This window comes from Rhopilema esculentum, chromosome 16 (assembly GCF_057945365.1).
Source record: "Rhopilema esculentum isolate cy_ngs chromosome 16, ASM5794536v1, whole genome shotgun sequence".
Lineage (NCBI taxonomy): Eukaryota > Metazoa > Cnidaria > Scyphozoa > Rhizostomeae > Rhizostomatidae > Rhopilema > Rhopilema esculentum.
In genome coordinates this window covers 2,702,245-2,728,077 of record NC_142830.1, presented here as the reverse complement: position 1 = coordinate 2,728,077, position 25,833 = coordinate 2,702,245, and the positions used below count along the sequence as shown (strand labels likewise).

At 35.9% G+C, this 25,833-nt stretch overlaps 3 protein-coding genes across 3 annotated transcripts in view; 2 read left to right on the top strand and 1 right to left on the bottom strand.

The window, feature by feature from the left end:
* LOC135682286 (kinesin-like protein KIF28) overlaps positions 1–9,287 on the top strand; it is a 34,118-nt gene extending 24,831 nt beyond the window's left edge. The window contains exons 23-30 of the mRNA XM_089113253.1: positions 292–375; positions 671–733; positions 1,324–1,398; positions 2,585–2,653; positions 3,803–3,931; positions 5,792–6,043; positions 6,363–6,419; positions 8,132–9,287. Coding sequence (XP_088969379.1) covers positions 292–375; positions 671–733; positions 1,324–1,398; positions 2,585–2,653; positions 3,803–3,931; positions 5,792–6,043; positions 6,363–6,419; positions 8,132–8,278 — 876 coding nt within the window. The 3' untranslated portion in view covers positions 8,279–9,287. The remainder of the gene's footprint in view (positions 1–291; positions 376–670; positions 734–1,323; positions 1,399–2,584; positions 2,654–3,802; positions 3,932–5,791; positions 6,044–6,362; positions 6,420–8,131) is intronic.
* Positions 9,288–11,487: 2,200 nt separating this feature from the next.
* Positions 11,488–14,814, bottom strand: LOC135682287 (potassium channel, subfamily K, member 16-like). The gene is made up of 2 exons (XM_065197111.2): positions 13,372–14,814; positions 11,488–12,687 (listed from the first exon to the last, which is right to left on the bottom strand). Exons 1-2 carry the CDS (start codon positions 13,652–13,654, stop codon positions 11,945–11,947), a joined length of 1,026 nt encoding a protein of 341 aa, XP_065053183.2. The 5' UTR covers positions 13,655–14,814; the 3' UTR covers positions 11,488–11,944.
* A 1,416-nt stretch (positions 14,815–16,230) lies between these two features.
* On the top strand, positions 16,231–25,585 carry LOC135681881 (ATP-binding cassette sub-family F member 2). The gene is made up of 10 exons (XM_065196518.2): positions 16,231–16,638; positions 18,954–19,158; positions 20,975–21,332; positions 21,733–21,828; positions 22,119–22,238; positions 22,751–22,840; positions 23,254–23,427; positions 24,137–24,265; positions 24,853–25,056; positions 25,412–25,585. The coding sequence occupies exons 1-10, from the start codon at positions 16,341–16,343 to the stop codon at positions 25,514–25,516; spliced, it is 1,779 nt and encodes a 592-aa protein (XP_065052590.2). The 5' UTR covers positions 16,231–16,340; the 3' UTR covers positions 25,517–25,585.
* The last annotated feature ends 248 nt before the right edge of the window (positions 25,586–25,833 follow it).

Here is a 25,833-nt window from a genome sequence, read left to right as displayed (position 1 = left end):
AGGTTTAATCAACATAATATCATCACTAACAAACCCAATTGGGTCACACATCGTTCTGCATGAAAATCGCTAGATGGATGTTCTGGTTCTTTCTAGTTTCCAGTGTATTTAGAGGAATTGATTTCTGTCCTTTAAGTTTTCTTCAGTGCCTTTAAAATGCTTCTTTTTTCAAAGTGTGGTTCTAAAGTGTTGAAATATTCTGATTATTAAAGCTCTCGGTCGTCTTTACGGCACCATTTGTAGGTAATGTGCATGATTCTCAATAACTGAGCTATTTGTTCCTCATTTTAGGAGAAAGATCCGTTTTGGGAACCTGCTGATGCTGATGTCATGATTGGTACAGTTCATGTTTACCTTTCAAGCCTTGGCTTTAAGGTGAGTTGTACGTAGATATATTAATTCAATAAAAAGGCAACTTAAATGCTATTACGCTGTACATATCTTCAGAGGCAAGGTTACAAGAAAATGTCAACAAAGCCGTTTCTTACTGACAGTCGATTTGAAATTTAGGCATGTTAGTTGATAGTCTGTGAACATATGCAACCCTGACCAGAGTTGATGGAAACGGCTGTCATATTGCGGATTGGGGGGCCTTAAAAACATTGGGGGGGGGACAATTTGGCTTTTTCTTGCTTTGATGTAAAATATATTGATCTTGTTATTTTATCAGATTGAATTAGAAGAGAACCTTGCCATTGCGGACTACAAAGGAACTGAACTTGGCCACCTCAAGGTTTGCTATAGCACTGCTTTGTCGATTTTTGCTTCTCAATTCCTTGAAACTGAGGTATTTTAGCTATATGCAGAAGGGCCAAACAAATATATTTTGACTTCCGGTATTTATGTCATTATCTTAGTTGCTCTTTCAAGATGTATTTTTATCATTTATATCATTAGTATATCTTTTTTCATATATGCAACATATATGTTTAGCATTTCGGGCAGGCATTTTGCCAGAAATCGATCTTTATGGCTCTTGTGAGTTTGATTGAAAGTGTATTGCCAGATTCTAGATGACTGCGAGTGTTTTTTCCGGGGCCTTTTTAACATTCTAACTGGGAGTAACTGTCCCTCCATCCTCATTGGCTTTCAATTTTTTTAAAAAAAATAGATTATTATCCACCTTTTGATGTAAAAAAGACTTGGCGCAACCCCGTACTCAGCTAATTTCGCTTCGAAAAGACAATGTTTTTGGCAACGTTTTAAACGTGACGTGCCAGTCAGTGCAAAAGGCAAAAGGTAACTGCGATTAGCGACCAAGTTAACTCTTTAGATCCCTCAAGCAATTGTCGTGATGTGTTTAATATATCTTGCATTTTTCAGGTAGAGGTCGAACCTTGCAACAAAAATGGTTCGTCGTTAGATGATGACGATTTTCTTGAGGATCCAAGTGAAATGGTAATCTTTTGCATTTTTAGTGGAAATAGGGGTATAATTAACTATTTACTGTTTTGATTTCTAATCAAAGAAAATTTCAGATCAATCATAGCAAAACGTCTTTGATTGATTGTTGACTTGTTGCAATTTTTACCTTATGATATTCAGCCACGTTAAAGTTGTCCAGACGTTCGAATGGTTTTTCTACGGAGGCTAAAATTTAATCAGATCTTAAGAGTTTCATGAGAACCATAAAATGCTCTCATCTACTCATGAAGAATGTATAAAAATTCTGCTTAATATCATATAGCATTTTTTTTTGTAATTACTTTTAGATTTAGTTTGATTGATGCTTTTGTAGATCTTAGCATTGTCTTCTCTAAACCAGCCTTCCGACTAAGAGGTTAACATGAGTAGAAGAGAGAAAATGAATTGAAAATAAAGTGACATAATCCGAAATCTTTTAGAAAGGTTGCAAAGTAGCAACATAATAAGATTTTTGATGAAAAAATATGAGTTCTGAAGCGGAACATCATTTAGGAACTTGGAGACCACTTGTCACGCAACTCTTCGTTTTATCGGGGCCAAAGTTATTCAAAAAACAAACCTTAGAATCTCTTTGAATCGTTAAGTGTCAAAAAGGAAAAATATTTGGTGCCAATGCGAGCTGTGTGGGATCAAGATCACAAAAACCACTCCGCTTTAGCGATAAATGGATATAAATTCGAGAACTACTTTCTTCTACTCAATGCATTTCTCACGAAAGGAGAACTTTTCATGTGGTGCTCTGTTGGATAAAACGTTTCAATGACACCTGCTTTCGAACTATCTCTTAAGCATTAAATAGAATGAAGTCAAAAAAATTCTAAGCATCTAATTCAAGTGATTACGTTGTACGCCTATTTAAAAGCTTTGAGCTGCAGCAGTCAGATTTACCTTGCTTATAACTTTAGTCAAGTGTTTTTACAACTAGTTCTATTCAGAATCTTCTAGCGAACTTTTCTTTCTCCGCCAGCAGAAGGAGGGCGTTGGTTTTTCTATAGTTTTTGCTAAAGTTTTTGCTATAGTTATAACGCTAGCAGATTGAAGGTTTTTCTATAGAGAGTGATCCTCTACGTTAGGACGGGGGATGCTGGGTTTATAGGAATAATAAAGATGATAATGCTCTTTTTTAACATCAAAGCAAGCTGCTTTTTACTCATTCTAGATTGGTGGAAACCTCAATTTCAAAGTGAAAATTCCAAGTGCAAGAGGCCTGCCACAAAAGTTTTCCAAGGTTAGGCATCTGAATCTCTTTTATATTTAATCAAAAACTGTGCAGTGAGATGTAAAACTTTGCTATGTCGATTTATCTGCCGTTTCTATTTGCTTTTAGCTTTTTTGAGCTTCCCACTTCTTGTTATAGCTTTCAACAAAGAAACCTTTATTATCAAAGCTCAACACTATAGGTTCCCCACTTATTTGCTAAAATAAAGATATCGATTTGCCCCAATTTTTATATGGAGTAACCTGTGATTGCATTGAATAATTGAACCAAATTTTTCAAGTAAAATAGCGTCAGCAAAAATTTTTCTACGGCGGAAGACTATTGGGTAAAAGTAAAATTTATGTTCATTGCTGACTCCACAGTTTGCAATTTGTGACGCGGTCCTTGTTTATACAACCCTTAAAAAAATTATTGCATATTGCTGTGACATTTGTCGGGCGTCAGGATATTGCGTCATCACCGGGCCCTTACCACAGAGGCCACCTACAACGTTTTACAAGATATGAACAGCTAATTGAAGTACAAACAACTACTAAACGAAAGTCAAAAGGGGGCGTTAGACTTATGTAATTCCAAAAAAATTAACTGAACCGTCAAAAAGCTGAATGGAAAAATAGCTGCTTATAGCATGATCCTGTTCTTATATTTTCTTTTTTTGGGTTGCTATATCTTTTCAAATAATCTGGCGAAAGCCATTCTATTTTGTTTTTGTCGGCAGATGCTCCATACATGCAGGTAAACACGCTGTTGGACATTTGTTACAGAGAGAATATTTTAATATGCTTGACCACTAATTATGCATTTTTCATGAAAGCAATTGCACTTTTGGTGCAGATTAGCGCAGTTGTGAGTGCTGAAGCCTTTTGGTCGACATCTTATACACAGTTTAGAACAGACACTAATCTGATGAATCTGCAACTAAAACTAAAAATTTTGCGTCACCAAATGCATTCCTTATAATTCTTAAGCACGTATGATTCGTAAACAAGGATAAGAAAGATATTGATATAGAACTTATCATGTTGCTAAGTATAAATACTGGTGTAAAATACTGAGTACTTCAGTGAAAGATATCGTTATATTATTGGCTATGTAAGATGATCAGTATAAGAAACACCTTATACCCTGCTCGTAATATCGTATTTGCTTTGCTTTCAGGGTGAAACATACTGTAAATACAAGGTTTATCTTGACAAAGATTATAATGTCACAGAGAAGATAAAAAGGACGATTAACCCAGATTTCAAGCATGAGAAGTTATTCGTCTTTTCACCTGTCACTAAACAGGTATGTTTTTCATTTAAGCTTAGCTATTCCAGCTTTGTCATTACTGTGAGGGCTGATATTTACTCGCTTTTCGTAGGCGTATGGGAAAAGCTGCCATTTTCTTTCATAACCACAGCTGCAATTGCATTTGATGTCTCTTCTACGGAAATTTTTAAATGAGAGCCTTATTCTCCTTTTATGTTTTATGCTTCTTGTAACAGTCGCTTATGAATTAAATATAAACTGCTAACAAATATCTTCTTTAAATTTTTTGTGCCGCAACGGCTTTGACCATTATGCTTTTCCAGGATTTTCTATTCTGGTGTCTGCGAATGAGTTCTATTCCTTTTCTCCGCATAACGTGATCTAGGAAAATTTCAAGTTCCTCTTCATTCTTCAATTCACATTAGCAATTTTCAAGACTCTCTCATTTGATACTGTATTTGTCCATAGAATTTCCATCTTTCTTCTTATAAGCCACATTTTTACATAACAACCGAGATACTCCATGTACCTACCATATATATAAGGAAAGACCAGATAACAAGATTTTCTGTTTCGTTGATGTTTTGATGTCTGAACTTGTTGAAAAAGATCTTTTTTGACAATCAGATTTGCCGTCAATGTTAAAAAGGTTCCTAGAGTTTGACCTTTTACCATTTTTCATCTCTTTTTCGTTTGCTGAAAACGTACATGTTGGCGAGTCCTGCTTCTCTAAACTGTCATCGAGTGTGTTTTTTGGTATTCAGTGACAACTCAAGGACCCAATCTCTTTCGGTAACTTTATGTGTTTTGGGGACCTTTTTCTGTTTCAGCCAACAAAACAGTATCATCTGCACATCGATTCCCCTCTAGGTTATTTCACGATATAAAGAAAACAAGTCTGGTGATAAAGCACATCCTTGTCGTACACCTCTGTCGATCTTAAGTTTATCAAGTATAAAAAACAGTATTTTATATTGCTTTTATCGTGTTACTATTGTCAGTTGTTGAAAAAGTCAGTAAAACACGAGTATAGATTATTTGGACCTCAATATTGACATCATTTACTTCGTTCGATCAAATAGAGCGTGATGAACATCGTATTAGTAGTTCTCTTTTCTTCAATGAGCTCATTGAATGATGTCTTGGCTGTTTGGCTTTAATTCTGTTTATTACCTAGGGTTTGGTAATATCAGGTGTTCGTTTTTCATCTGCTCGCTGTGTCTTATATTCTATCAAACCTGTTGCAAAATGTGATTCAGCCCACTCAGCTTAGCTAGCCTCTTGTTTGGAACTTGCAAGCGAAGTACAGTTTTCGTACAGCAATAATTGAGTTAAATGGAGAAAGATAACAATTAGTAGATTCCTCTTCTGAATGCAAAATTATCCGGTTTACTAGCTATGATACATACTTCATTTACGTGAAATTTCTGATTTTGTGATTTCATCCTACCTTGCGTGGATCCCACCTAGCGTGGATCCCGCCGTGCGTGGATCCCACTGTGCGTTGATTCCACGGCGGGACTTCCCCCTTTGCGGACCCCACGTAGCGCAAATCCCACCTTCCACGGGCTCCACCTTGCGCGGATCCTACCTGGTGCGGATACCATGCGGCGTTGGCCTCACCTCACCTATCTTTCTTGTGGACCTCACCTTAGTGGGCCGAGACACTCTTAATGAAAGTGCGGACTGGCTCACATCATATAAACAGGCCTTTTACAATTATTTGCATATTTTTGAAGTTTTTTTTTTATAAGAGTCTATGTTTTTTGTGCATTTTCACTCTTACATCAATTTGAGAAATTAGTTTTACAATGCCAAAATTTGAATCAAAATAATTGATTAAAAAGGATCACACTTTTTATCAAAGCAAAATGGTCAATTTTAAGTGAATTCTAGTTTTTAGACTACTTGATGCAACAGCCACTCGTTGTTGAAGTATGGGGCAAGCAGTCCGATTCTGATGATGCAAAAAACAACAACAATGACTCGAAGAGGGAAAAAATGAGCACAAAACAGCTGATGAATGCAAATAGCGTGTCGAAAGCAAATGTCATCAACAAATCAGTAAGAGATGACGATGAGAAATACAAAACATTGAGCGAGCTCAGTTCATTGAGGAAAAGGAACCAGAGGCTGAATTCTAGAATGGTATGTTGTTAATAAATACATCTGGTTTGATAAGCAATGTCTGTTGCGCGCAGGCGAGCTTACTATTCAAAGTTGACGAGCGTCTTTCGTTTTATCGCAAGAACATTTCATAAATAGGCTGTGAGTGCTTTTATGTGTAAAGGAAAAAGTCAGGAGAGAAGAGATTTTCGAATTAACAATTCCATTCAGGATCGTTTGATAAATTTCTTTGTCATAGTTCTAACCTGAGTTTATTTGGGCTTAGGTCAATTTTGTAATTTTAATGGTATTTTTGTCACTGAGTCCTAATGATTCTTCATAATGCAACTTTATCTTTAAGGTTCGTTTAAGAGAATTAATCGACAAGGCAAAGGCTCAGAATCAAACGACTTTAGATGTGAGTACTCTAGCCACTCATATTTGTCTTTTTGTTAACTTTTAAAAAGATATGAAAGACATAACCGGACTGGTTATAACGTACCCACCTTTTGTTCAACTACACATTCTATGTCGAGTACCCCTCTCTCTGAATTCACTCTATAAAAGACTAAAACGAACAAGCCTTCTTCTGCCCTAAGATATCCATGACATTCTTTACTATCTTTATGGGTCCAATATTTGTCCTGTGTCATCGGATGCGGGTGTGGATCAATAGATCGACCGTTGAACTACCACGCAAGCGACCTGGGTTCGATTCCCCGGCAGGTCATACCTATGACGCGGCATCGGGGTCAAAAATGTTCCATCGTAGTGTTTGGTTGTCGTCACTGTATGACAACGACATTTAGAGTCGAGCATCGTAGAAACCTACCACCACCATTTCTAGAAGTTTTTTCTGCGCCTTCAGGCTGTTGTACCAATTTTTGCATCCGCAAAAGAAACAGTTCATTAAAAGATTTCTTTCTGTTCTTTGTTTTATTGTTTCATGTTATTGTTTCATGTCAACTGTAAATTAGATTAGACATCCCTTTATTAACGTGAATAATCATCGATTCACCTTCATCAATGTCAGAATACCAATTTTTGTTTAAATTGAGTGTGTTGATCTGAACCCGGATTGCTGGAGGAATAAGAGGCTTTGATCATTTAGAAATGTATATAGCTGATCGTTAATAAGTTTTGAAGATCAAAATTTTGGATATTACTGGTTGAACAGATATGGACCGGTAGGTTGATCTGTTATCAGCTGCATCAGATTTTAAAGCAGGTGCGACTCTCGCCAATTCCACAGTAAGTTGTGATTATATAACCGTTGCTTTTTCTAATGAAGAAATGGAAATAATACCATAGCCAGACCCAGGGGTGGAGCTAGAAAACGGCCAGTGGGCTATGGCCAACTTCCCCATTAATGGCGTGCCAGCCCCTGGTAACCATTCCCCCCTCTGTCAGAGAGTCGAAGATCATTTTTATAGGCGTTGGGTAAGAAAAGACATTTACGCTCCTTTTTGGGAAGGTCACACTTATTAGTTGATACCTAGTGTTTGGTTGGCTATATCATACTTGCCAATCACCAACCTTTTAAACAATCTTCTGGTATTGCTCGGATCCCTTAACATAAATTCTTTCTAGTGCTTAGAGAAAATAGTTTCAAATTTCACCCGCTGTAACCCACCCACTCGAAACACAAACGAGAACGTGGAGAACTAGGCGCCGTCACATCCAACGTTCAAAGGGGGTTCAGGTCCCCTTCGTTCTATTCTAAAGTTAATTAATCAAACCGTAATGTCCACCTCATGTGGTTTTCGTGATCCTAAGAAAAAGTAAATCTTGAATTCTCTGGTCATAACTTCTCAAATTTCCTGTTAGACTATGAGAAGTTTTTCTTGATATCACTTTCCCCTTTTTGTTTTAACGTGAAGGTATGATATGAATATGTTATGCGAGAATTTACCATGGTGAACAGGTGAAGAAATATATCAAATGTGAGCATAACGATTGGAAAAGCTTGGCTGCTGTTTGGATTTTTAGTAGTTTGTGAAGATGATTTGACGCCCTCTCAGTTAAGTGCCCTGAGCATGAGAATCTGACAAGCGGACTAAAACTGTGACCGTGTTAAAGTGATTTAAATGAAACTTTTTCCAAACAATGAATAAACCTGTTGTTTTGTAGCTAACAAAGGTAGATGAGATCGTGAATGGGACAGATGCGACAGATCTTGTACGTTTTAAAGCTGCAGCTGATGTGGTGAAAATTACAGAGAAAGCAAAGAAAAATAACGACGGAAAAATCACAAGTTCCGCCTGCACATTGCAGTGAGTAGTGCAAGAGATAGGCTTGCTGTGTGATTAAACTTTTCTAATGCGACAAAGCTTTCAGGTTTTGTGTAAATTTGGAGTAGACTTGGCAACTAGCTCTTACATAAATTCACTTTCTACACAACAACACGTGTCCTGCTCTGAGCCAGGATCTATGCAAAGGAGAGAGCTTATGTCTGCCGGAATCCTCAACTGCGTCATAGCGTAAAACATCTCACGAGAGTTTAAAATTTCGTTTTATCATTTTTCGAAGATAGTTAAGAAATCTCTTTGCATTGGTTTAGCTTGAAAATTTATTCATAAGGTGACAAAGTTTAAGTAATTGTCCAACTTAAGTACCATTTGTCACTATGTTCCCTTTTAAACTTCGTACCCTCATTGACCAATGCTATATCAATTGAATTGCGTATCCAGAGAGGCTTCACGGGTATGGACGCCCCCTCCTCTCCCAAAAACATACCCATAGAATAATTTAGCAAAAAGCTCAAAATTTGCTTTTTCACCCCATGTATTTTTCCAACCATTGACTATCCACGCAATATCGCAATGATAACAATGCTTTACTGATGTCGAAAGGCACTGCGTGCCACGATTGATGGACATTTCTTTACTATTTATACTCTGGCTACGCCACTTGAGGATAATCATTTCCTATAGGCAACCTGGTTATAAATAACCTTTTCATTGGTATTCAAAGTTGTTGTAGTTTTTCTTTGTCAATTGAAATATGTAATTTATTTCTTAGCAAACTAAACGACAGTAGGGCAATTTTAACGATCAAAGACTTGTATAGAATATTATTAAATTATAAGATTGAATTTAGCTGCTTTAGAAATAACTTTTTTCGATATTTATTTATTGCAATTCGGTTACTTGCATCGAAGAATTAATTTAGTATCTAAGATATTGTAGAGTCGTATTTGCTTGGGAATTAACAATATCACTGACTAATGAATCATTCATTTAAATTGTACATATTGGTCTAGCAACATTACAATAATCTCACTGAATTGGCCACATCATATCTAGCGAATACCTTGTTGAGTATTTTGTAGCCTACTCATTGCGCTGTACTGAAATCTTTAGGTGCCAAGGGGTGTTATGTTTAATCAATATTTGAACGCTGCAAAATATTTTTGACCATTCATTTTTAACATAAACCTTTGACAAAAATTTGAAGAAGAAAGATAATGGTTCTGAACAAAGGTCAGGCAAAATTTCGAACGAAAATTTTTTGCTAATCTTCCAAAATAACTCGACAATCCCTATTTAAAATAATCTCCTCTCTCTTCAAATTAGGTAGGTTGCAAAAATGTTAGATAGAATATTTCTGCCCTACTCAATTTGCCTTCAAAGAAATTTGTTGATTATTGCTGCAGTTCTAGACATGTGTGAATCAACAGGTTTTTCTGCCTTGTTTTGGGGTTTGTTATCTTGAACTGTGTTACTCGGAAAAACTTTCAGTAACGCATGTCTGCAGTTTGTTTCTAAATGTATAGTTTACTGCGAATAAAAGGGTTTGTCAAATCTGGTAGAAAACTGAGACATCATCTCGGTTATATACTGGTCTGTATTGTCGCTGCCTGAGACTGTCTATAACTGACTAGCGTGTGGCAAGAATATAAATAGATGTGCACGTTTCTTCTGCATCTGCATCTTGAATTTATAAACTCCAAATGGACCTTTAAACATTGGCATTAACTTGGAAGTAGACCCTTGCAGCGGCTTGTGTTTACTGTTTGGATTTTCACACACAAATTAATACTACCATGAGATGAGACCTACCGAAGAGAAATATCTGTTTCAATTCATTTGGGCTAGTCGTACGAAGCGAGGACAGAAAAAAGAAAATGTGTGCAGCAGCAAGGCAACAAAGCGTTTGGTAACAAGACCATGCTAAAAATTGTCAATGACAAATAACTATGACGTGGACAACATAAATGTCAAGTTATTCCAGATTGCGTTCTCTATTCTGACTTAACAGTGCTCGATGTGCAAAAGCACAGAGCAATAGATTTGGTAGAAGATAGGCTGGAAATGAGACATGTTCTCTGTTACTCTCTTGCTTGCCCACTCATCAGACAGATTATAAATATCAAGTTATCAGTACTTTACAAAACCCTTTAAACAGTTATCTCCCTTACAAAAATTGAGCTTATGCTCAACATAGGCTTTTCTTGGTTCACATAACGTCATACATAGGCAGTTCAGCATCGTTTACATTAAAAAGTCTTTAATTCCTAAGCTATTGATAAAATTTCTAAACGAACATATAAACAAAGTTTCGAATCAATGTACAAATTTTAATATCTTACAAAAACCAAACAAATGTCAGGGAGCATTAGACAAAGAAATGGGGCTAGGCCTGATTTTTGACTTATCAAAAATCTTGAATAAGTTGTCAATATTACAATATGTTTACTAGCTATGAGGCATGTATAAATCAAATAGGAACAGTATTTACATAGTTACCGAGGACATTACAGTTTTTCTTATTATATAGAACCTTAAGTTAGGGGTTCTGAAGGATACCGTTTAAGTGTATCTGCCTGTAATTATAAGCAAGAGGACAATTGTGAGTGATAACATGAAGTATCTTCGACATCACAAACTATCTAGATATTTGTTTTTGGAGGTTTGCTCTGTCCATTTCGCAAACCTGTACTGAAAGCCATTTGATTGAGAGTTGACGGACAAGCTAGTGGTGGATTGTAAAACGAGAAGGTTGTGTAACTGTACAAGAATCCTTTGTTATAAAATAGAAATAAAATCTACAAATCAGGTATCGTGTAAGTACAAAAACGACGCGAAAGATTATCAGCTACTAAAATTAGTCTAGCCAACTCGGCAGAATGTCAAGTAACAACGTATATATATTATATACATTGTATATATTATGCATTGTCAATAGATAAGCAGCTATTATTCAAATTTGCCGACTGACTTAGTAGTTATAGAGCATGCAAAGATGCAAAATGCATAGAAGTCACTGAAGGCAAGACTTTGTCTCTGGTCACTCGACCGGAGAGCTCCCACTGTAACTGCAACTTTTATAAAGTCTTAAAGGCACTATATCCTATCAATGATTACCTTATTACCCGAAAACAACGCAGAAACTGTTTAACCCGGCAAAAATATAGGTGAGTACAAGTGGACGCGAATGAAAAAAAACACTTTTTTAAGTATGCTTCCATTGACGCAAATCACGGACTTTCTAGTTTGTTTAATGGTAAGAAGCGTTGTTTGGTGTGTTTCTGACTTTTGTTTTGCCCAAAAAATGAGTTAAAATTCGGGATTTTGTGTGAGAATTGGAAAGGCTTGGACTAACTGAAGGATCTTAGAGGGCATGGAATGGCTGTAGGCTTGGAGTGGCTGTAGACATCGGGATTTTGTGTGTGGATTAGAAAGGGATAGCTCTCTGCGCGCAGAAATTGTCAACTTCTTTGTTTCACATCTTCAGACGTTTTATTTATATTTTTTCTAAAGTTTTCAGCAAGGTTGTCCACTCAGTTACCTACAGATGTAAGTCAAAACTATTGTCCCTCAGCCAGATCAGAGATGTGTTATGTTCCAGTATTATTGAGGAATTATTATGTTACCAGATACCAATAGTTTTATGCATATTCTGAGCTTCACTTGCCATGTGCACGGTCGTCAGTCTCTTTTTTCAGAGTTGTGAAATTTCTGCATCTTTCAAATTAATTTCTGTTTTTGCCCTTGGACTTTTTCCCGTCGAATCCTCTTTGGTCGCTCCTATTATTGTTTGCTCTGTCTCATTCATGCATTTGCTGTCATCAGCAGCTTGAGGTTCCGAAGGAGCGATTGCTGGTAGTCTGCCTTCCATCACAAAAGACACACTTTGTATAAGACTGGCAATCAAGGCGAGGCCAAGCAGCAAGTAGAATGTGCCAGTATAGTAAACAACGGTTGCAGCCAAGGAACTCGGGCGTCGACCATCATAAGGCACATAGTCACCAAGCCCAATTGTAGTCAAGGTAACGAACCAGAAATAAATACTTTCCTGCATGGTCCATCCTTCAGATATTACTCTAAACAGGGCTGATTGCAGAAGAAATATCACTACAAGTATTAACAGCATGATTATACACGCGATCCTTACTTCTTTATCTGGCAGAGAGAACTGGTTGTTCATGTTTTTTGATTTTCTTTCTGACATTTCGCCGTCTTCCTCCCTGCATTGTGGTTGTGTTTTTTGTCTCTTCTGCTTGGAACACAGCTCCTTTAATCTCCGTTTGGCTTTGACAAGTAAATGCACAATTTTTAATACCAAATTTGTTATTTTCTTGCTCAAGTTACGAACAACTATGGCCGTCAAAGGAATTCCAAAAAGGCAGAAGAAGATTGTAAACATACGCCCGCCAGTAGTCTTCGGGGCAATATGGCCGTATCCTGTTCAAAGAAAAATATGCTGAAAATGCATTTCAACAATAGTTTTTACGAAAATTCAGCTGGAAATATTAAGTAATAAACTACCAGTTAAGCCTCTTTTTATACGGTTTTAGCCCCCCCCCCCAACTTTTAGACCCCTCACTTTTCTCAACGTTTCGGGGTGTCTGAATTGGCCAAATAGTAAAACTAAGATCTCTCCAAGGAGTGAAACATTTGTCATGTAAGATCGCAGAATCTTGGAGGAGCTGAAAATTTAAAACAAGCACATCATTCTCCAACAATAAAATGATATAAATCAGATTCCAAAAAAGCGGCAGCCTTAAGAAGATTAATGTTGGCAAGAAAATTAATTAAAAAAATAAATGTTTTCAAGTCTGGTCTTTGTGTTTTTAGGAGAAATTTGAAAATTTTTTTAATCGAGTAGTTCATCTTAAAACCTTTTTGTCATTCTATCTTATTTTTTTTATAAAAACTCACTTTTTCCGCCTCGTGTCGTCTTAGATGAATAAATCTTTGTACGAGATCTTGCCTGACGTTGTTTTCATTATTAAACGAAACAATTTGATACAACAGATTTCATAGATCTGGGATTATCTAAGAACAGTCGTGGAACGCGTCTTGAATTAATTTTCAAATTTCAAATAACAACAGAAGGGCGAAAGCAGAGCAGTTAAAATCACTTACCGATCGTTGTCAACAGCGAACCAACAAAAAAGCAAGACTCATAATAATTCCACTTATATGGCTCTTTAACTCCATTTTCCTTGATTGCTTTCTCCAGTCTACGAAATAGCATGTTGATGTAATTCTCTGATAAATTTGTTTGCTTTGCAATTTTATTTTTGAGACATCTTAGCTCCTTGTTCGGAGACAGAGCCTTTTTTGCTTGTTCTGCTTCTAAATTCATGAAAACACAACCGCCAGCAAACATCATGACTGTAAAAAGTACAAAGTCCTTTAGAATCATAGCTCTATGACTGATCACCTTTTTGAGACAGGAGGATCTCTGAGTTGCTACGGTTAAAGCCGAAGTTTCATTATTCAAGAAGAAACGTCAGTGGCCAACAGCTACGAAGGCTCCATACTGCGCTACCGTTGGTATCAGGCGGAATTACAAACTTTCAGATATGCGATTTGCTCGTCCTACACATCTAACTAACTGGGCCTTTAACTCAGTAAATTGAAAAGAAACGGAATCTTTAATTGAAAAACTTCAAGTACATGTCGAAAGCATTGGTCGTTCGAGAATTTAATATCCGGCTGTGAATGGCTAGCTTTAGGTTAAATTCTTTCCAGTTTAAAGCGCTCGATTTCGTTAGACAAGAGTACTGTCTTCAATTGCCATCAAACTTGTCTTTTCTAGGATAATCAATTTTCAGCGGACTTTTCCCATTAACATAAAACATAAATAGCGTAAAAAAGCATGCAGTCCTGTTGACTAAGAAAAATCCAAGATAACAACACAAATCTCATTTATCCATATCTCAAACGAATTCTCTGTGACAATATTTTTCACTTGTAGTCTTCCTGATTCCAGTTGATTAATATAACAGAACAATAATCAACTTCAGAGGGATATACGATCAGATGACCAATGAAGCCTTGAACTGCATTAAATTCTAATTAGAGCATGATAATGATGTATGGTCTTCGTCGAAGAAGTTTGCTACATTGTGTGATGAAGTCTTGTGCTTCCATCAACAAATGAAATTTGATTCGGAACCTGATTTTTATCTTCGTCAAAAAGTTTATCCACAACACCATTGAAGTAGCAGAGAGCAGAATCGAACATTTCCTATGCACCTGTCTCTTAGGAATTAATGAGCGGTAGTTCAAGGTCATAGCAATGATTCGTGGCTGAATTATTCAGTGTTTCCAAACAGGTGAGCAATTATCATGGCCAGCTTAAGCAAGATGGAGAGCATCTTGCATGTCCTGCCATTTTTATTATCAAGTCTCTTGTCGTAATATCTTTTGTTGTTATGGCTATAGAATACAACGCAATAATCCCGATGAAATTGTTCTGTTACTTGTTTTCTTTGCATGCTTGTTGGCTTGTCTACTTGTTTGTTTATTTGGCTGTTCGTCTAATTTTTTGTCTTTGTGTCATTTGCAGATAAAATTCAGAACATTTTAGATGTAGCTTTGCGTCTTTACAAATCTTCTTGTAACAACAATACCTAGGATTTGTCATTTTCTCTGTCTGTTTTTAAACCTTCTACTGCAACACGATTATAAATCTGTGTCATTTTCTGTCGTTGTGCACTTTTGATACTTATTTCATATCATATCACTGTAGCAGTGTTCTGCTTTTTGCACGAAAGCAAGTTTTGGCAATGCAAAATGAAAAAATGGCTTTGAAAAAGGCAAAATTTTGATCAACTTCTGGGTGTATCGACCTTTTCGACCCTGATTCTGACGTTTTATACTCTATCCAAGTGTCAGATGATAAACTTAATTATGTTGCAACATTTTTGTTTTTTTTCAGAGCCATTCTCACATTAGTTTCCGTAATATTATGCAAACTGTCCGGGTATAAAAATGCATAGCAATTTTTGGCATTCAAAAATGTACCCAAGCCTCTTAACAAAAGGGAACCAAAGCGAATGGTGAAATTTAACATGCATTCCGGTTCTGCTACAAAATTGCACGGCACTTTTGGTATGCAAAAATTTACCAAAAAAGGATGGAATTTACCATGCAAAACGGTTTCAGGTACACAAATGTTCTGGTTCATATTGTTCAAAATGTAAAAGGCAATGGGACTATTTTAACAAGGGGGTACTAATAAAAAGTGATGCTGTGATTTCCCTTAATTTATGCTTAAAAATTATAACATTAATGGTGACTCCAAAGTTTACGTGATTGACGCTACAAAGTTTAATTTCAAAAGAATAAGCCGAGGTCTATGGAGCATCATGCAGTAATGAATACGATTTTAAGAGACTGGAATTAATCAAACGCAAACGTAGCAAAAGCATGCCTTAAAAATTGTAAAATGTTTTTAACGATTGCAAGAAAATGGCTGCAAAAAATATTTTTTAATGTATTTTAAGTTTATCTAAAGAGCATGGAAGCTTCTTCTTTCAAATAAACCTATGCTTACAAATTGCCCCTTCGTAAATTCAAAAATCACCCCTCCACTAAATTGTTCACATTGCCCTTCAAAGCTTTTCTCGCAAACTGATTCTTTATCCAAATTTTTGAATGAGCAAGATCTTTTTATGCTCATTATCATTAACTTTAATATAATATTACCAAAAACATGTTTTAGAAATTCTAAATGGCACACAAAAAGAAAGCGACAGATCAAGTCAAGGAGTGATAGAATTACTTTAGGTAAAAGACAGGTGCTGCTTTTCAAACTGTCCCAAAACAGCCCATTTCAAAGCTATTTTTTAAACAACTAGACAATAGATCGATAGGAAGCCATTTTGTTTTATATGGGGATTTTTGTGAGTAGAAGGGGATATTTGGGGTACTTTGAATCAATTAATGGAAGCGAGGCAGTGTTCTGACAAACGAGGCTGGATGGACAGGAAAATTCTTTTTCGGTTTCAGCATTTTATGAGCTTAGTCACATTGATAAGCTCTCGCTGAACATTTGATATCACTCATCTAGATTCTTCATTGCCAAGCATAAATCTTCTAAAATGCCGTCTGAAGCAGCAAAGCGAAGAAAGGAGAAGAAAAAAGCCCAGGGAAAGGGGAAATCGGCAAATGCAGCTACTTCGGTCTCCAATGGCGTCTCGCAAGAAGTTACCTCGTGTATGGAAAATTTGTCAGTCTCTAGTCGTGCGTGTACTGGTGTGCTGGCCTCCCATCCAGAGGCAAGGGACCTACACATTCATCAATTCTCCATAACATTCCATGGTGTAGAGTTGCTGGCGGACACAAAATTGGAAATAAATTGTGGCAGGAGATACGGCCTAATTGGGAGCAATGGCTGCGGTAAGCTCATGCTGAACCAGCTTGCAGTAGTTTCAATGTAAACCTCATACCAGATATTTATACTGACCAGTGAATTATAAAGCTGTGCCAAAGGTTCTACATCTTCATGCTGAAGCAAAAAGTTATATGATTCATTGCATGACAGAAACTATTAATCATCAAATTTTGCAAACAACAGTTGTTTATATCTACACAGGACCAAAGACAACCTTAAGGCCCCAGGCTTGAAAACTTTTATATGTTTGCAGTGATGCTGGACTTCTTGTGCTTGCACCTCAAGCCTCTAGTGACCCAAAATATCAATGAATTCATATATTACACTATAGTTATGTAATATCAATGGGCATTGTTGCTTGTAGCTCAAATGCTTCTGCTCGCAGCTGATGATATGCATTTGGTTTGAGTGGTGCATTGGCAAAAACATAAATGTTTTCCAACCTGGGTTAAGGCCAAAACATTATTTTTTCTTAGTTTTTTGCCAGTTTGTGAAGAAAATTATGAAATCCATGCTACATACCTCTGGTTTATGTTACATGAATTCAACCCTGGTATCTCTCCAATGGCATTTTTGCTCTTTTCCATTTCACTTTGCCTTTTGACCTCTTCATTTTGTTTTGTCTTGCAACCAAAAATCCAAAAGTTATCCATCAATCATAAATGTGATAAATTTATTAATAAAAAATATGTCTAAATGAAAGGCATACGATTGCAAGCACATGCCCTCTTACACATCTGCTGATTTCCAAGTGTGCAAAGTATCACATGCCTTCATTTATTTTGAGAGCAAAGTTTTCATTGATTAGTTTTATGGGTTTTTGTGATGAGTTGTTTATTCATTTTTGTACTACTACTCAATGCCACTTTAAAAAGACTTGATGCCTTGTAAGGATTATGCAGATTGTGGAATATTGAAGCTGGTAATATAGTTTAACAGAAATATATCATAACAGCTTTAATTTTGGGTAAAGAGTCTAGGGACAAACTTAGAGAACGCTCACCACCAACCCAGTTTTAAACCCTAAAAATTGTGGGAACAAGGTGTAAGAATCAAGGAGCACTTACAGGAAAATATTAGGTAAAATTATAAATGGGGTTGAAATTAAAAGGGATGCACTTTGGTGCTACACTGATTCAAATTAGACAATGTATAGGTAAGATGAATTATTAAAGGAAGCTTGCTGAATTGTAGTTATTTTTTTAAAATTAGGTACATATTAAACTGCCTCCACATAAAAATATTTTTAATACTCAAACTGAGATCAATAATAAAATTTTTCTAAGTCCCTAATATGAACAGCTTATGAATATACAATCATCAAAAGAAAGATATTGAGTATATATATATATTGATTGATGGTTTATTGTTTTTTTCATTATATATTTTTCCAAATGTGAAATTGGTTTTTGTGCTGTTTGAATTTACTTTTCAGTGATAGCTGACTATGAGCTGGAGGCTAGCCATCACTTTGTAAAATGTGTCAGCCATGAAAAAACAAATGTCTTCTATATTAGCAGGCCTCCACGAATCTAGTTATAGAGTACCGAAGTGATGACGTCATAAGAATATATTTTTAGAATTTCTGAACTTTGATCCCGGAACCTAAAAGAGCATCATGAAATATCTCTTAATATGCAAAATCAGTTAAAGGCATCACAAATTTGTTTAGATATGGCTACATATGGACAAGCTCTTGCCTCATCACACCTCTGTAATTTGGTCTTGGTTCATAACTTCATGAACCAGACCAGAATAACAGTGATCCGTTAGCAAACTTGAAATCTTAAATTAGCCATATCTCGCCCAGTTTCGAACATATCCAACTAATTTTGCGCAATTAGAGGTATTTTATGCCGTTCTTTCAGATTATGCGGCCAAATTTTAGAAATTCTAAAAATATATTTTTGGTGACGTCACACTTTGGTACTCTATATATTTAATATTGCATATTTAATTCTTATTCAAATGACAGGTAATAAACAGAAAAATATCGTAATATCATTCAATGAAATAAAAATGAAGCTTTTTACTTATAACTTTTACAAATCAGTTGTTTTTAATCAATTATGTTTGGATGGTTTTTATTCTACTCCTGGAGATTTTATATTCTTTGGAATATAGCAAATCAATTTTACGCTATGTGGGGTATAGAACAGGGTAGTTCTAAGTTGCTATACATTTTATGCAGAATTCAGGAGTGCCTACAGAAAGAAAAATATCAGTTATTATTAATATATAACTTATTGAACTTGTTAAATAACCTGTTAGTGCAACATAGCATATGAGTTTTAAACGCATTCTTCATTTAATCTGATAGGTAAATCAACTCTTCTATCTGTTATTGGACACAGGGAAATCCCTATTCCAAACCACTTTGATATTTATCATCTCAAAAGTGAGATTGAAGCAAGTGATAAAACAGCACTGCAGTGTGTCATGGAAGTAAATGAAGAGAGATTAAGACTGGAGAAGGAAGCAGAAGAGTTAGCTCATTATGGTGATGATGGGCCTGAACATGAAAGGTATTTTTTGTTGTCTGGCAATTCAGATACATTTCCAAGCTTTCACTTTTCTTTCTTCTTAACTTTATCCAGTTAATAAATATCCCTTTGATTTACCTTTCATTGTAAAACCTGTAGCAGAGTGCAGCTTGCTTTTGTTACCTTTGCTGAAATATTAATAATGCAACTCATTGTATTTTTTTTGTATTTGAGATACATGAGTTAAGGCACGATTTATTAAAAACTCCATTCCTACAAAAACACAATGAAATTATTTTTCACAAAGCATCAATTATTTAAAATAACACCACATAATACAATGAACTTATAAAAAGGAAAATTTTTTAGAATCTCCTGTTAATTTTGTGAAGTGAAAAAGGAGATATTCTCAATAATTGAATACATTTTTGTAACCAAGAAAGTTCAAACTGAGATTTCATTCTTTCATAGGCTTTTCATGCTATATTTCTTCTAGATTTCCTTAAACTTTCTCAAAAATTTCCTTTAGAAACAGTCTTACCAGAAAGTTTGTATCTTTTATTACAAGATCTAAAAAGTTTTATTTTAACAAATGTTGATATGAAATACAATCTTAAAAGGTATTTTATCATGGACGGGTGACAATCTGAAGTGAGAATGCAGTCAGTTGTGTTCGTTGTCTATTGCTGATCTACCAGCGGACTTCATGGCAAAGTTTTCAAAGTTTCTGCCACTTCATGGCAATGTTAATATAAATTTGTTAGAGTGGGCTACTTAATATAAATTACCTTATTTATGCTGATGGTACATTGCTTTCTATAGCTGAAACTATTGACATTAATTGGTCTCTGCAGTTTTCACCTCATTTATGTGAGTTTTTTTAGCTTAGTGACGGGAGATAGGAACCTCCAGGTGTTTCTTTGCACAAAGAATGGGGTCTATTTTTTAAATTTCAAATAGAGTTGATTTCAGCATGGAAATACATCATATTATGTAGCAAATTCCATGGCCATCTGGAATCCTAAAGTTATTTCACACCGACCTAGATGAAAATTCATTGTGTAGACGTCTTGGATTTTGTGTTGATATGCAGAGAGCACATTCATAAAAAGTGACTTAAAGTAGAATCCGCACCGTGATAAGCCCATAGCCCAACGTCTCTCTATTGGGAACCAATCCAATTTTTTATTGATGAAATGTTTCATAGAAGTTAATGAATTTTTCAGATAATACAGGGTTTTAGTGTCCAGCTGTGACCCAAATTTTTACATAGAATGAGAAACGATTGAAGTTAGTTGAAGATTATAGATCAGAACTTTAATAACGTCATGAAACTAATTTCTATCGAACGATTGATTGTGAAGCTTTCCTTTTATATTTATTTGAAAAAGCACAGAAAAGCAGAAACAAAGCATAGTGAAGTACTTTCGTCCGATGCTCCTCAGAGTTTAAACGTAGGATTTTTTAAAACCAAATGGTGGCTGAAAAATTGTGTGTTTAATTGGCTTATTGTTTTTGACCAATCGACCTTCTTTCCGAATGAAAATATCCTTGAAGAGCTGAGGTCCACAGCCTGAGAGTTCCAAGACTAAATTCAGCAGTTTGCGAGTGGTTGTTCGATTAACTCCAATGTACATATCACATACGTTTTATTGTTTCGGTCTTGTTGGGTTGTATACCGGCAACAAGGCTATATGTGGTTTTCATGGTGGATATATGGCAAAACAGCAAATTGAAGGTTTCTTTCATGTTTCTGTTCGAGAAGATAGTTAGTTTGATGGTGCAAGGGCTAAATCATCTGTACATTATTTGCTTTTATCCTTTCTCGGCTTTATGATACTGAGATATTTCTTCACAGGTTGCTTGAGGTATATGAACGTCTAGAGGAATTAGATAGCAGCTCTGCTGAAGTTACTGCTGCAAGACTCTTGCATGGTCTTGGCTTCACACCAAGCATGCAGATTAAGAAAACAAAGGACTTCTCTGGAGGATGGAGGATGAGGATCGCGTTAGCAAGGGCATTGTTTGTGAGACCATCTATACTCTTGCTGGATGAACCGACAAACCATTTAGATTTGGATGCTTGTGTGTGGCTGGAAGAAGAGCTGAAAACATACAAGAGGATTCTCATTCTTGTATCACATTCGCAAGATTTTCTAAATGGAGTGTGTACAAATATTATACATTTCACGCAATCAAAGCTAATCTATTATGGGGTAGGTTTAACTCTTCCTGTGATCACTTGTCTTCTTAGAAGAAGTTTTTTTCCTAAACTGAACTTTAATTAAGCAAGAAATACGATATCTTACTTGTTTAGTCGCAATTTTATTTTCTTCTTATCAAAGCTTATTTCACTTGGCGATTGATTTTATCGCGTCATATTTCATTACATTTAATAAGGCACCGCAATTTGCTGCCATTTCTCAGAAGCTTTTTCATGCATCGACCTTGGTGCGCGCCTCATTTCTAGATTTAGCTGTTTGATAAGATAAACTACAAATTCTTATTTAATGATCTTTCTTTATATCTTTGCATTTGCATTTTTAGTAGCTTTGCCTTTTTGAGCTTGCGTTCTTTGAAATCGTCATTAATATTCCAGTATCTTTGTGTTCCTAGGGTAATTATGATACATTCGTGAAGACAAAAGGAGAAATGGAAGAGCACCAAATGAAGCAGTATAAAAAGCAGCAAGATGAGATAGCTCATATGAAAGTATGTCCGTCACCTCATCTTATATTCCGTCACCGTCACAATTAACGACGTTTCGAGAATAAGTCGTTATCGTGTCACGATAACGGGCTATGCTCGAAACGTCATTAATTAATAATCTATTATTTATTCCTAGTACAATTTACTTAAAATCATATTTAATTTCTTTTATATTGTATAGCCTGCAATCTAGTATATTTATGGAATCCTACTGACAACCATTCTAAACTAACAAGATTTAATTTGCTGCATATTTGCTGGATTAAAAACAATGTTTGCATTTCATATCGTAGGATTATATTGCAAGGTTTGGGCATGGTAGTGCTAAGCTAGCTAGGCAAGCACAGAGTAAAGAGAAGACTTTAAACAGGATGGTCGAAAATGGACTCACCGAGAAAGTTGTAGCTGAAAAGGTGAGTTAGAAGTAGTACTTCATGGGAAATATTTAGAGAAAAAGACTGGGAAAGTTTTCAGGCACATAAGGAGCGTTCACAGTTGACATCAACACTTCTTGAATTGGAGGGGGTATGAACGAAAGTTGAAAGGATTCTGGGGGAGGAAGTATCATTAAGAATAGATGCCAATGTCTGTATTAGATTCAAAAGCCAATTTTTATATTCACGATTAGCTTGCATTTATGGTAGCGAAGGTTTGCAATATTTAGGGACATAGATGATGGTGATTTAATTGATTCAAATTAACCTTGTGTGTCTTTTGTCCCACTTGATTGTCACTGGCGCTTGTAAACTTTGTAAAGGTTTAGGTTGAACAGCAATAATAGTTTATGATTTGTTGAGGGAAGCACGAGTAGACTGGTAACTACCGCAAAGGAATAAAGTGAAAATTCTGTTTTACGATATGATAAGGAGATTTTGAGTATCGCAAACCCCGATACTCATCTGTTTAATGGTACTTTTCTTCGCAGGGAATTTCATTTTATTTTCCTGACTGTGGAAAGTTGCCACCACCGGTATTGCAGGTACAACACGTGAGCTTTCGCTATGGACCAGATAAGGTAAGTTTTAGAAGCATGCCAACACTTCATCAGCAATTAGGCCCGAAAATTCATACGCTATTACAACAATTTCATTATTCTGCAGATAGTGAATTAAAGATTTTGACGGCACAAACTTGAAAATGGCTTTAGTAAACATTTTATATCATATTGGCTAAAAGCTTTTTCGTTTGACACTCCCCAGAGCATAAAACGTCAAAATAAGGGTCTGAAAAAACACGATGAAAAATATATACCCAGATGTGGATCAAAGTCTAGGCCAATCAGAAAAATGCAAGCACAAGACGATTAAGTTAAAAAGAATGTAATTTTCTGGCTTTTCACTCCAAGCACATAAAGCAAGATAACTAAGAGTCTTATTTAATGCATTAAATTGCTACAGAATGCCGTCATCCCTTTTTTTCTTTTTCCAGCCATTTATTTACAAAAATTTAGATTTCGGAATGGATCTAGATACCAGAGTGGCCCTTGTTGGACCAAATGGTGCTGGCAAATCGACATTGTTGAAACTGCTTATCGGTGACTTGTCTCCCTCGGATGGTTTGGTACGGAAACATAATCATCTAAAATTTGGAAGGTATCACCAGGTATGACTCAACTCTGTATGTTACATCTGTTCATGGTTTGTACAATGACGGTTAGATTCTTGTTCTAAGCATAACGTTGAGCAATATAAGCTGTTGCATTTTCTGTCATAAGTAACAAATTGCTTTCCAGTAAGTAACAGTTCGCCCTAAGTGTGTTCCTAAACTCGTATTGTTTTGATGACAGCTGCACTGCTTAAAATCTTACAACAATCATTGCCAAATCTCTTGAATCACTTGTGATTTTCAGCCTTCGCATGCATCCATCCTCCTCCCTCTGCAAACAATGTTGCCGTATAGTAAAGTAAAGACACATTTTTGTGACAAAACTTTTGTTCGCCATTTACTTAATGTTCTGCTTTGTAAACAACATTGTTTTTTAATGGGCTAGTGTATTGGAAAAATGGAAAAGAAATGGAAAATGCAAAAATATAGCGGAATATGCAGGTGCTCCAAAGAGTTTTGGCAGGCATTGTAGCTAATGTGACAAAATCATTCCATGACAAAATCATTCCTATTTTTCAGTTATATCTCACCCGTGTATTTTTACAGTTATTTGCAACATTAAATCTACATTAGGCTTGTTTTAGACTGTACAGTAGTTTACAAGCAATTCATTACTTTGTTAGCTTCTGGATCGTTCCGAACTATAAACTTAAGTATTGCAATATATTTGCTCTTAATTATATTATATACCTTATTATGCATCTAGCATCTACAAGATATTCTCGATATGGACATGTCTGCAATGAATTGGATAATGAAATGCTTTCCCGAGCAAAGAGAGGAGGAAATGATGCGAAAATTCCTCGGAAGGTATGGGTTGACTGGAAAGCAACAGGTAAACATGATTTAAAAATTCGCAACTTAATTTTTTTGTCACTTTCTATTCATATTTGCAATATTGTCTCTTTACCCATTTACTTTCTTTATCAGCAATGGCATCATGTCTCTTTAATGCCTTTAAAAAAGATTTACTGTATAAATTTGAATCGTATAGGAGTATTTATACAAATAAGTAAGCTACATGACACACTGAAATGTATGCTCCAGTGACTTGAGTTAGATCTTTTGTTCCGATGGTCTTAGAACATTTTTTCATACCCAGGATTGATTTATATTCAAGATGCGCTTTAGCTGATAAATCCATATCGAGATTGGAATCCATATCGAGATTGGCTATTTGTCATTCATTCTTTTGCATTTGAACATCGTATTAACAATTAATAGCGGCCATTTTTATGGTCCCATCGTCAATTAGCTATCTCTGTCTCCTCTTTAAAAAGACATTAAAGACATTCGTCATTGAAATCAAGTTTTATCTTTGTGTCCAATAGGAGAGGTGCACTTTTTTGAAAATAACGTTTACCTGTTTTACCCAAACTTGTCTTATCAGTATTTAGTCCTATTTGTATTTCTTCTCGCAAGATTTGCCCTATTCGGAATCTGTCGGACGGACAACGAAGTCGTATCATATTCGCGTGGCTTGCATTCCAATGCCCACATATGTTGTTGCTAGACGAACCGACAAATCACTTGGACATAGAGACGATCGACGCCTTGGCTGATGCTATAAATGAATTCGATGGTGGCATGGTTCTGGTTAGCCACGACTTCAGGCTTATAATGCAGGTTTGAATACTTATTTAGCATTTGAACGGACGTTGAGCTATTGGAAACAATGGTATTTTTATTGGGCTTGTTGATTTTTACTCGAGAAGGAGAGGAGAACTAAACTCTACCGAAGGGAACGAGTAAAACAAATTCAGGAACAAGAAGGATAACTTGGAGGATTTAAGAGATTTGGCAGCGAAATAATCGTATTTTCATAAACTTAGACAGTTCTATTTTTGGAGCTTGGCGCTGAGCGCTCTTTCAATTGCTCACTGCAGTTTCTTAATTATTTACTCGTGATTCTTTAACCAAGAATCACGACACATCATTAGTTCCTTAAGGTTCTAGTAATCCATCTTCGTTTCCATAACAGGTTGCCAAGGAGATATGGATCTGCGAAAACCAGACAGTAACGCCATGGAATGGTGATATATTCTCTTACAAGCAAGACCTGAAAAAGAAAATAATCAAAAGCTAGGAAAACGGACTGTCATTTCATTGTCATTTCGTGTCTGTAAATACGTATTTATTGTGTATTTGCATTCGAGTTATGCAGAAAAAAAGCAAAAAGCACAAAAAAGTCTTCTTAGTGTGTTACCCTTTGTTTTCCCAATGTCCTGTTTACTGTTATTGAGGCAATAGGAGCCCAGTAGTATCTTGCCTTTCATCAAGTTTTTTTATTACTGGACTGGTTGCGAGATCGCCCTGGATTTTCTTAACTTTTTAGCTTCCTTTCTGACATTAGAAAGGTGTATTATAACCAATGATGCAGTAAAAGTGAAAGAAAATTGGAAA

Excerpts from the sequence above, each read along its gene's own strand:
- LOC135682287 (XM_065197111.2), bottom strand. The coding sequence starts at position 13,654 with ATGATTCTAAAGGACTTTGTACTTTTTACAGTCATGATGTTTGCTGGC. Across the intron at positions 12,688-13,371 it reads TTCGCTGTTGACAACGATCG|GATACGGCCATATTGCCCCG; the intron begins GTAAGTGATTTT and ends TTCTTTGAACAG.
- LOC135681881 (XM_065196518.2), top strand. The coding sequence starts at position 16,341 with ATGCCGTCTGAAGCAGCAAAGCGAAGAAAGGAGAAGAAAAAAGCCCAG. Across the intron at positions 16,639-18,953 it reads AATTGGGAGCAATGGCTGCG|GTAAATCAACTCTTCTATCT; the intron begins GTAAGCTCATGC and ends TTAATCTGATAG. Across the intron at positions 24,266-24,852 it reads GGTTGACTGGAAAGCAACAG|ATTTGCCCTATTCGGAATCT; the intron begins GTAAACATGATT and ends TCTTCTCGCAAG.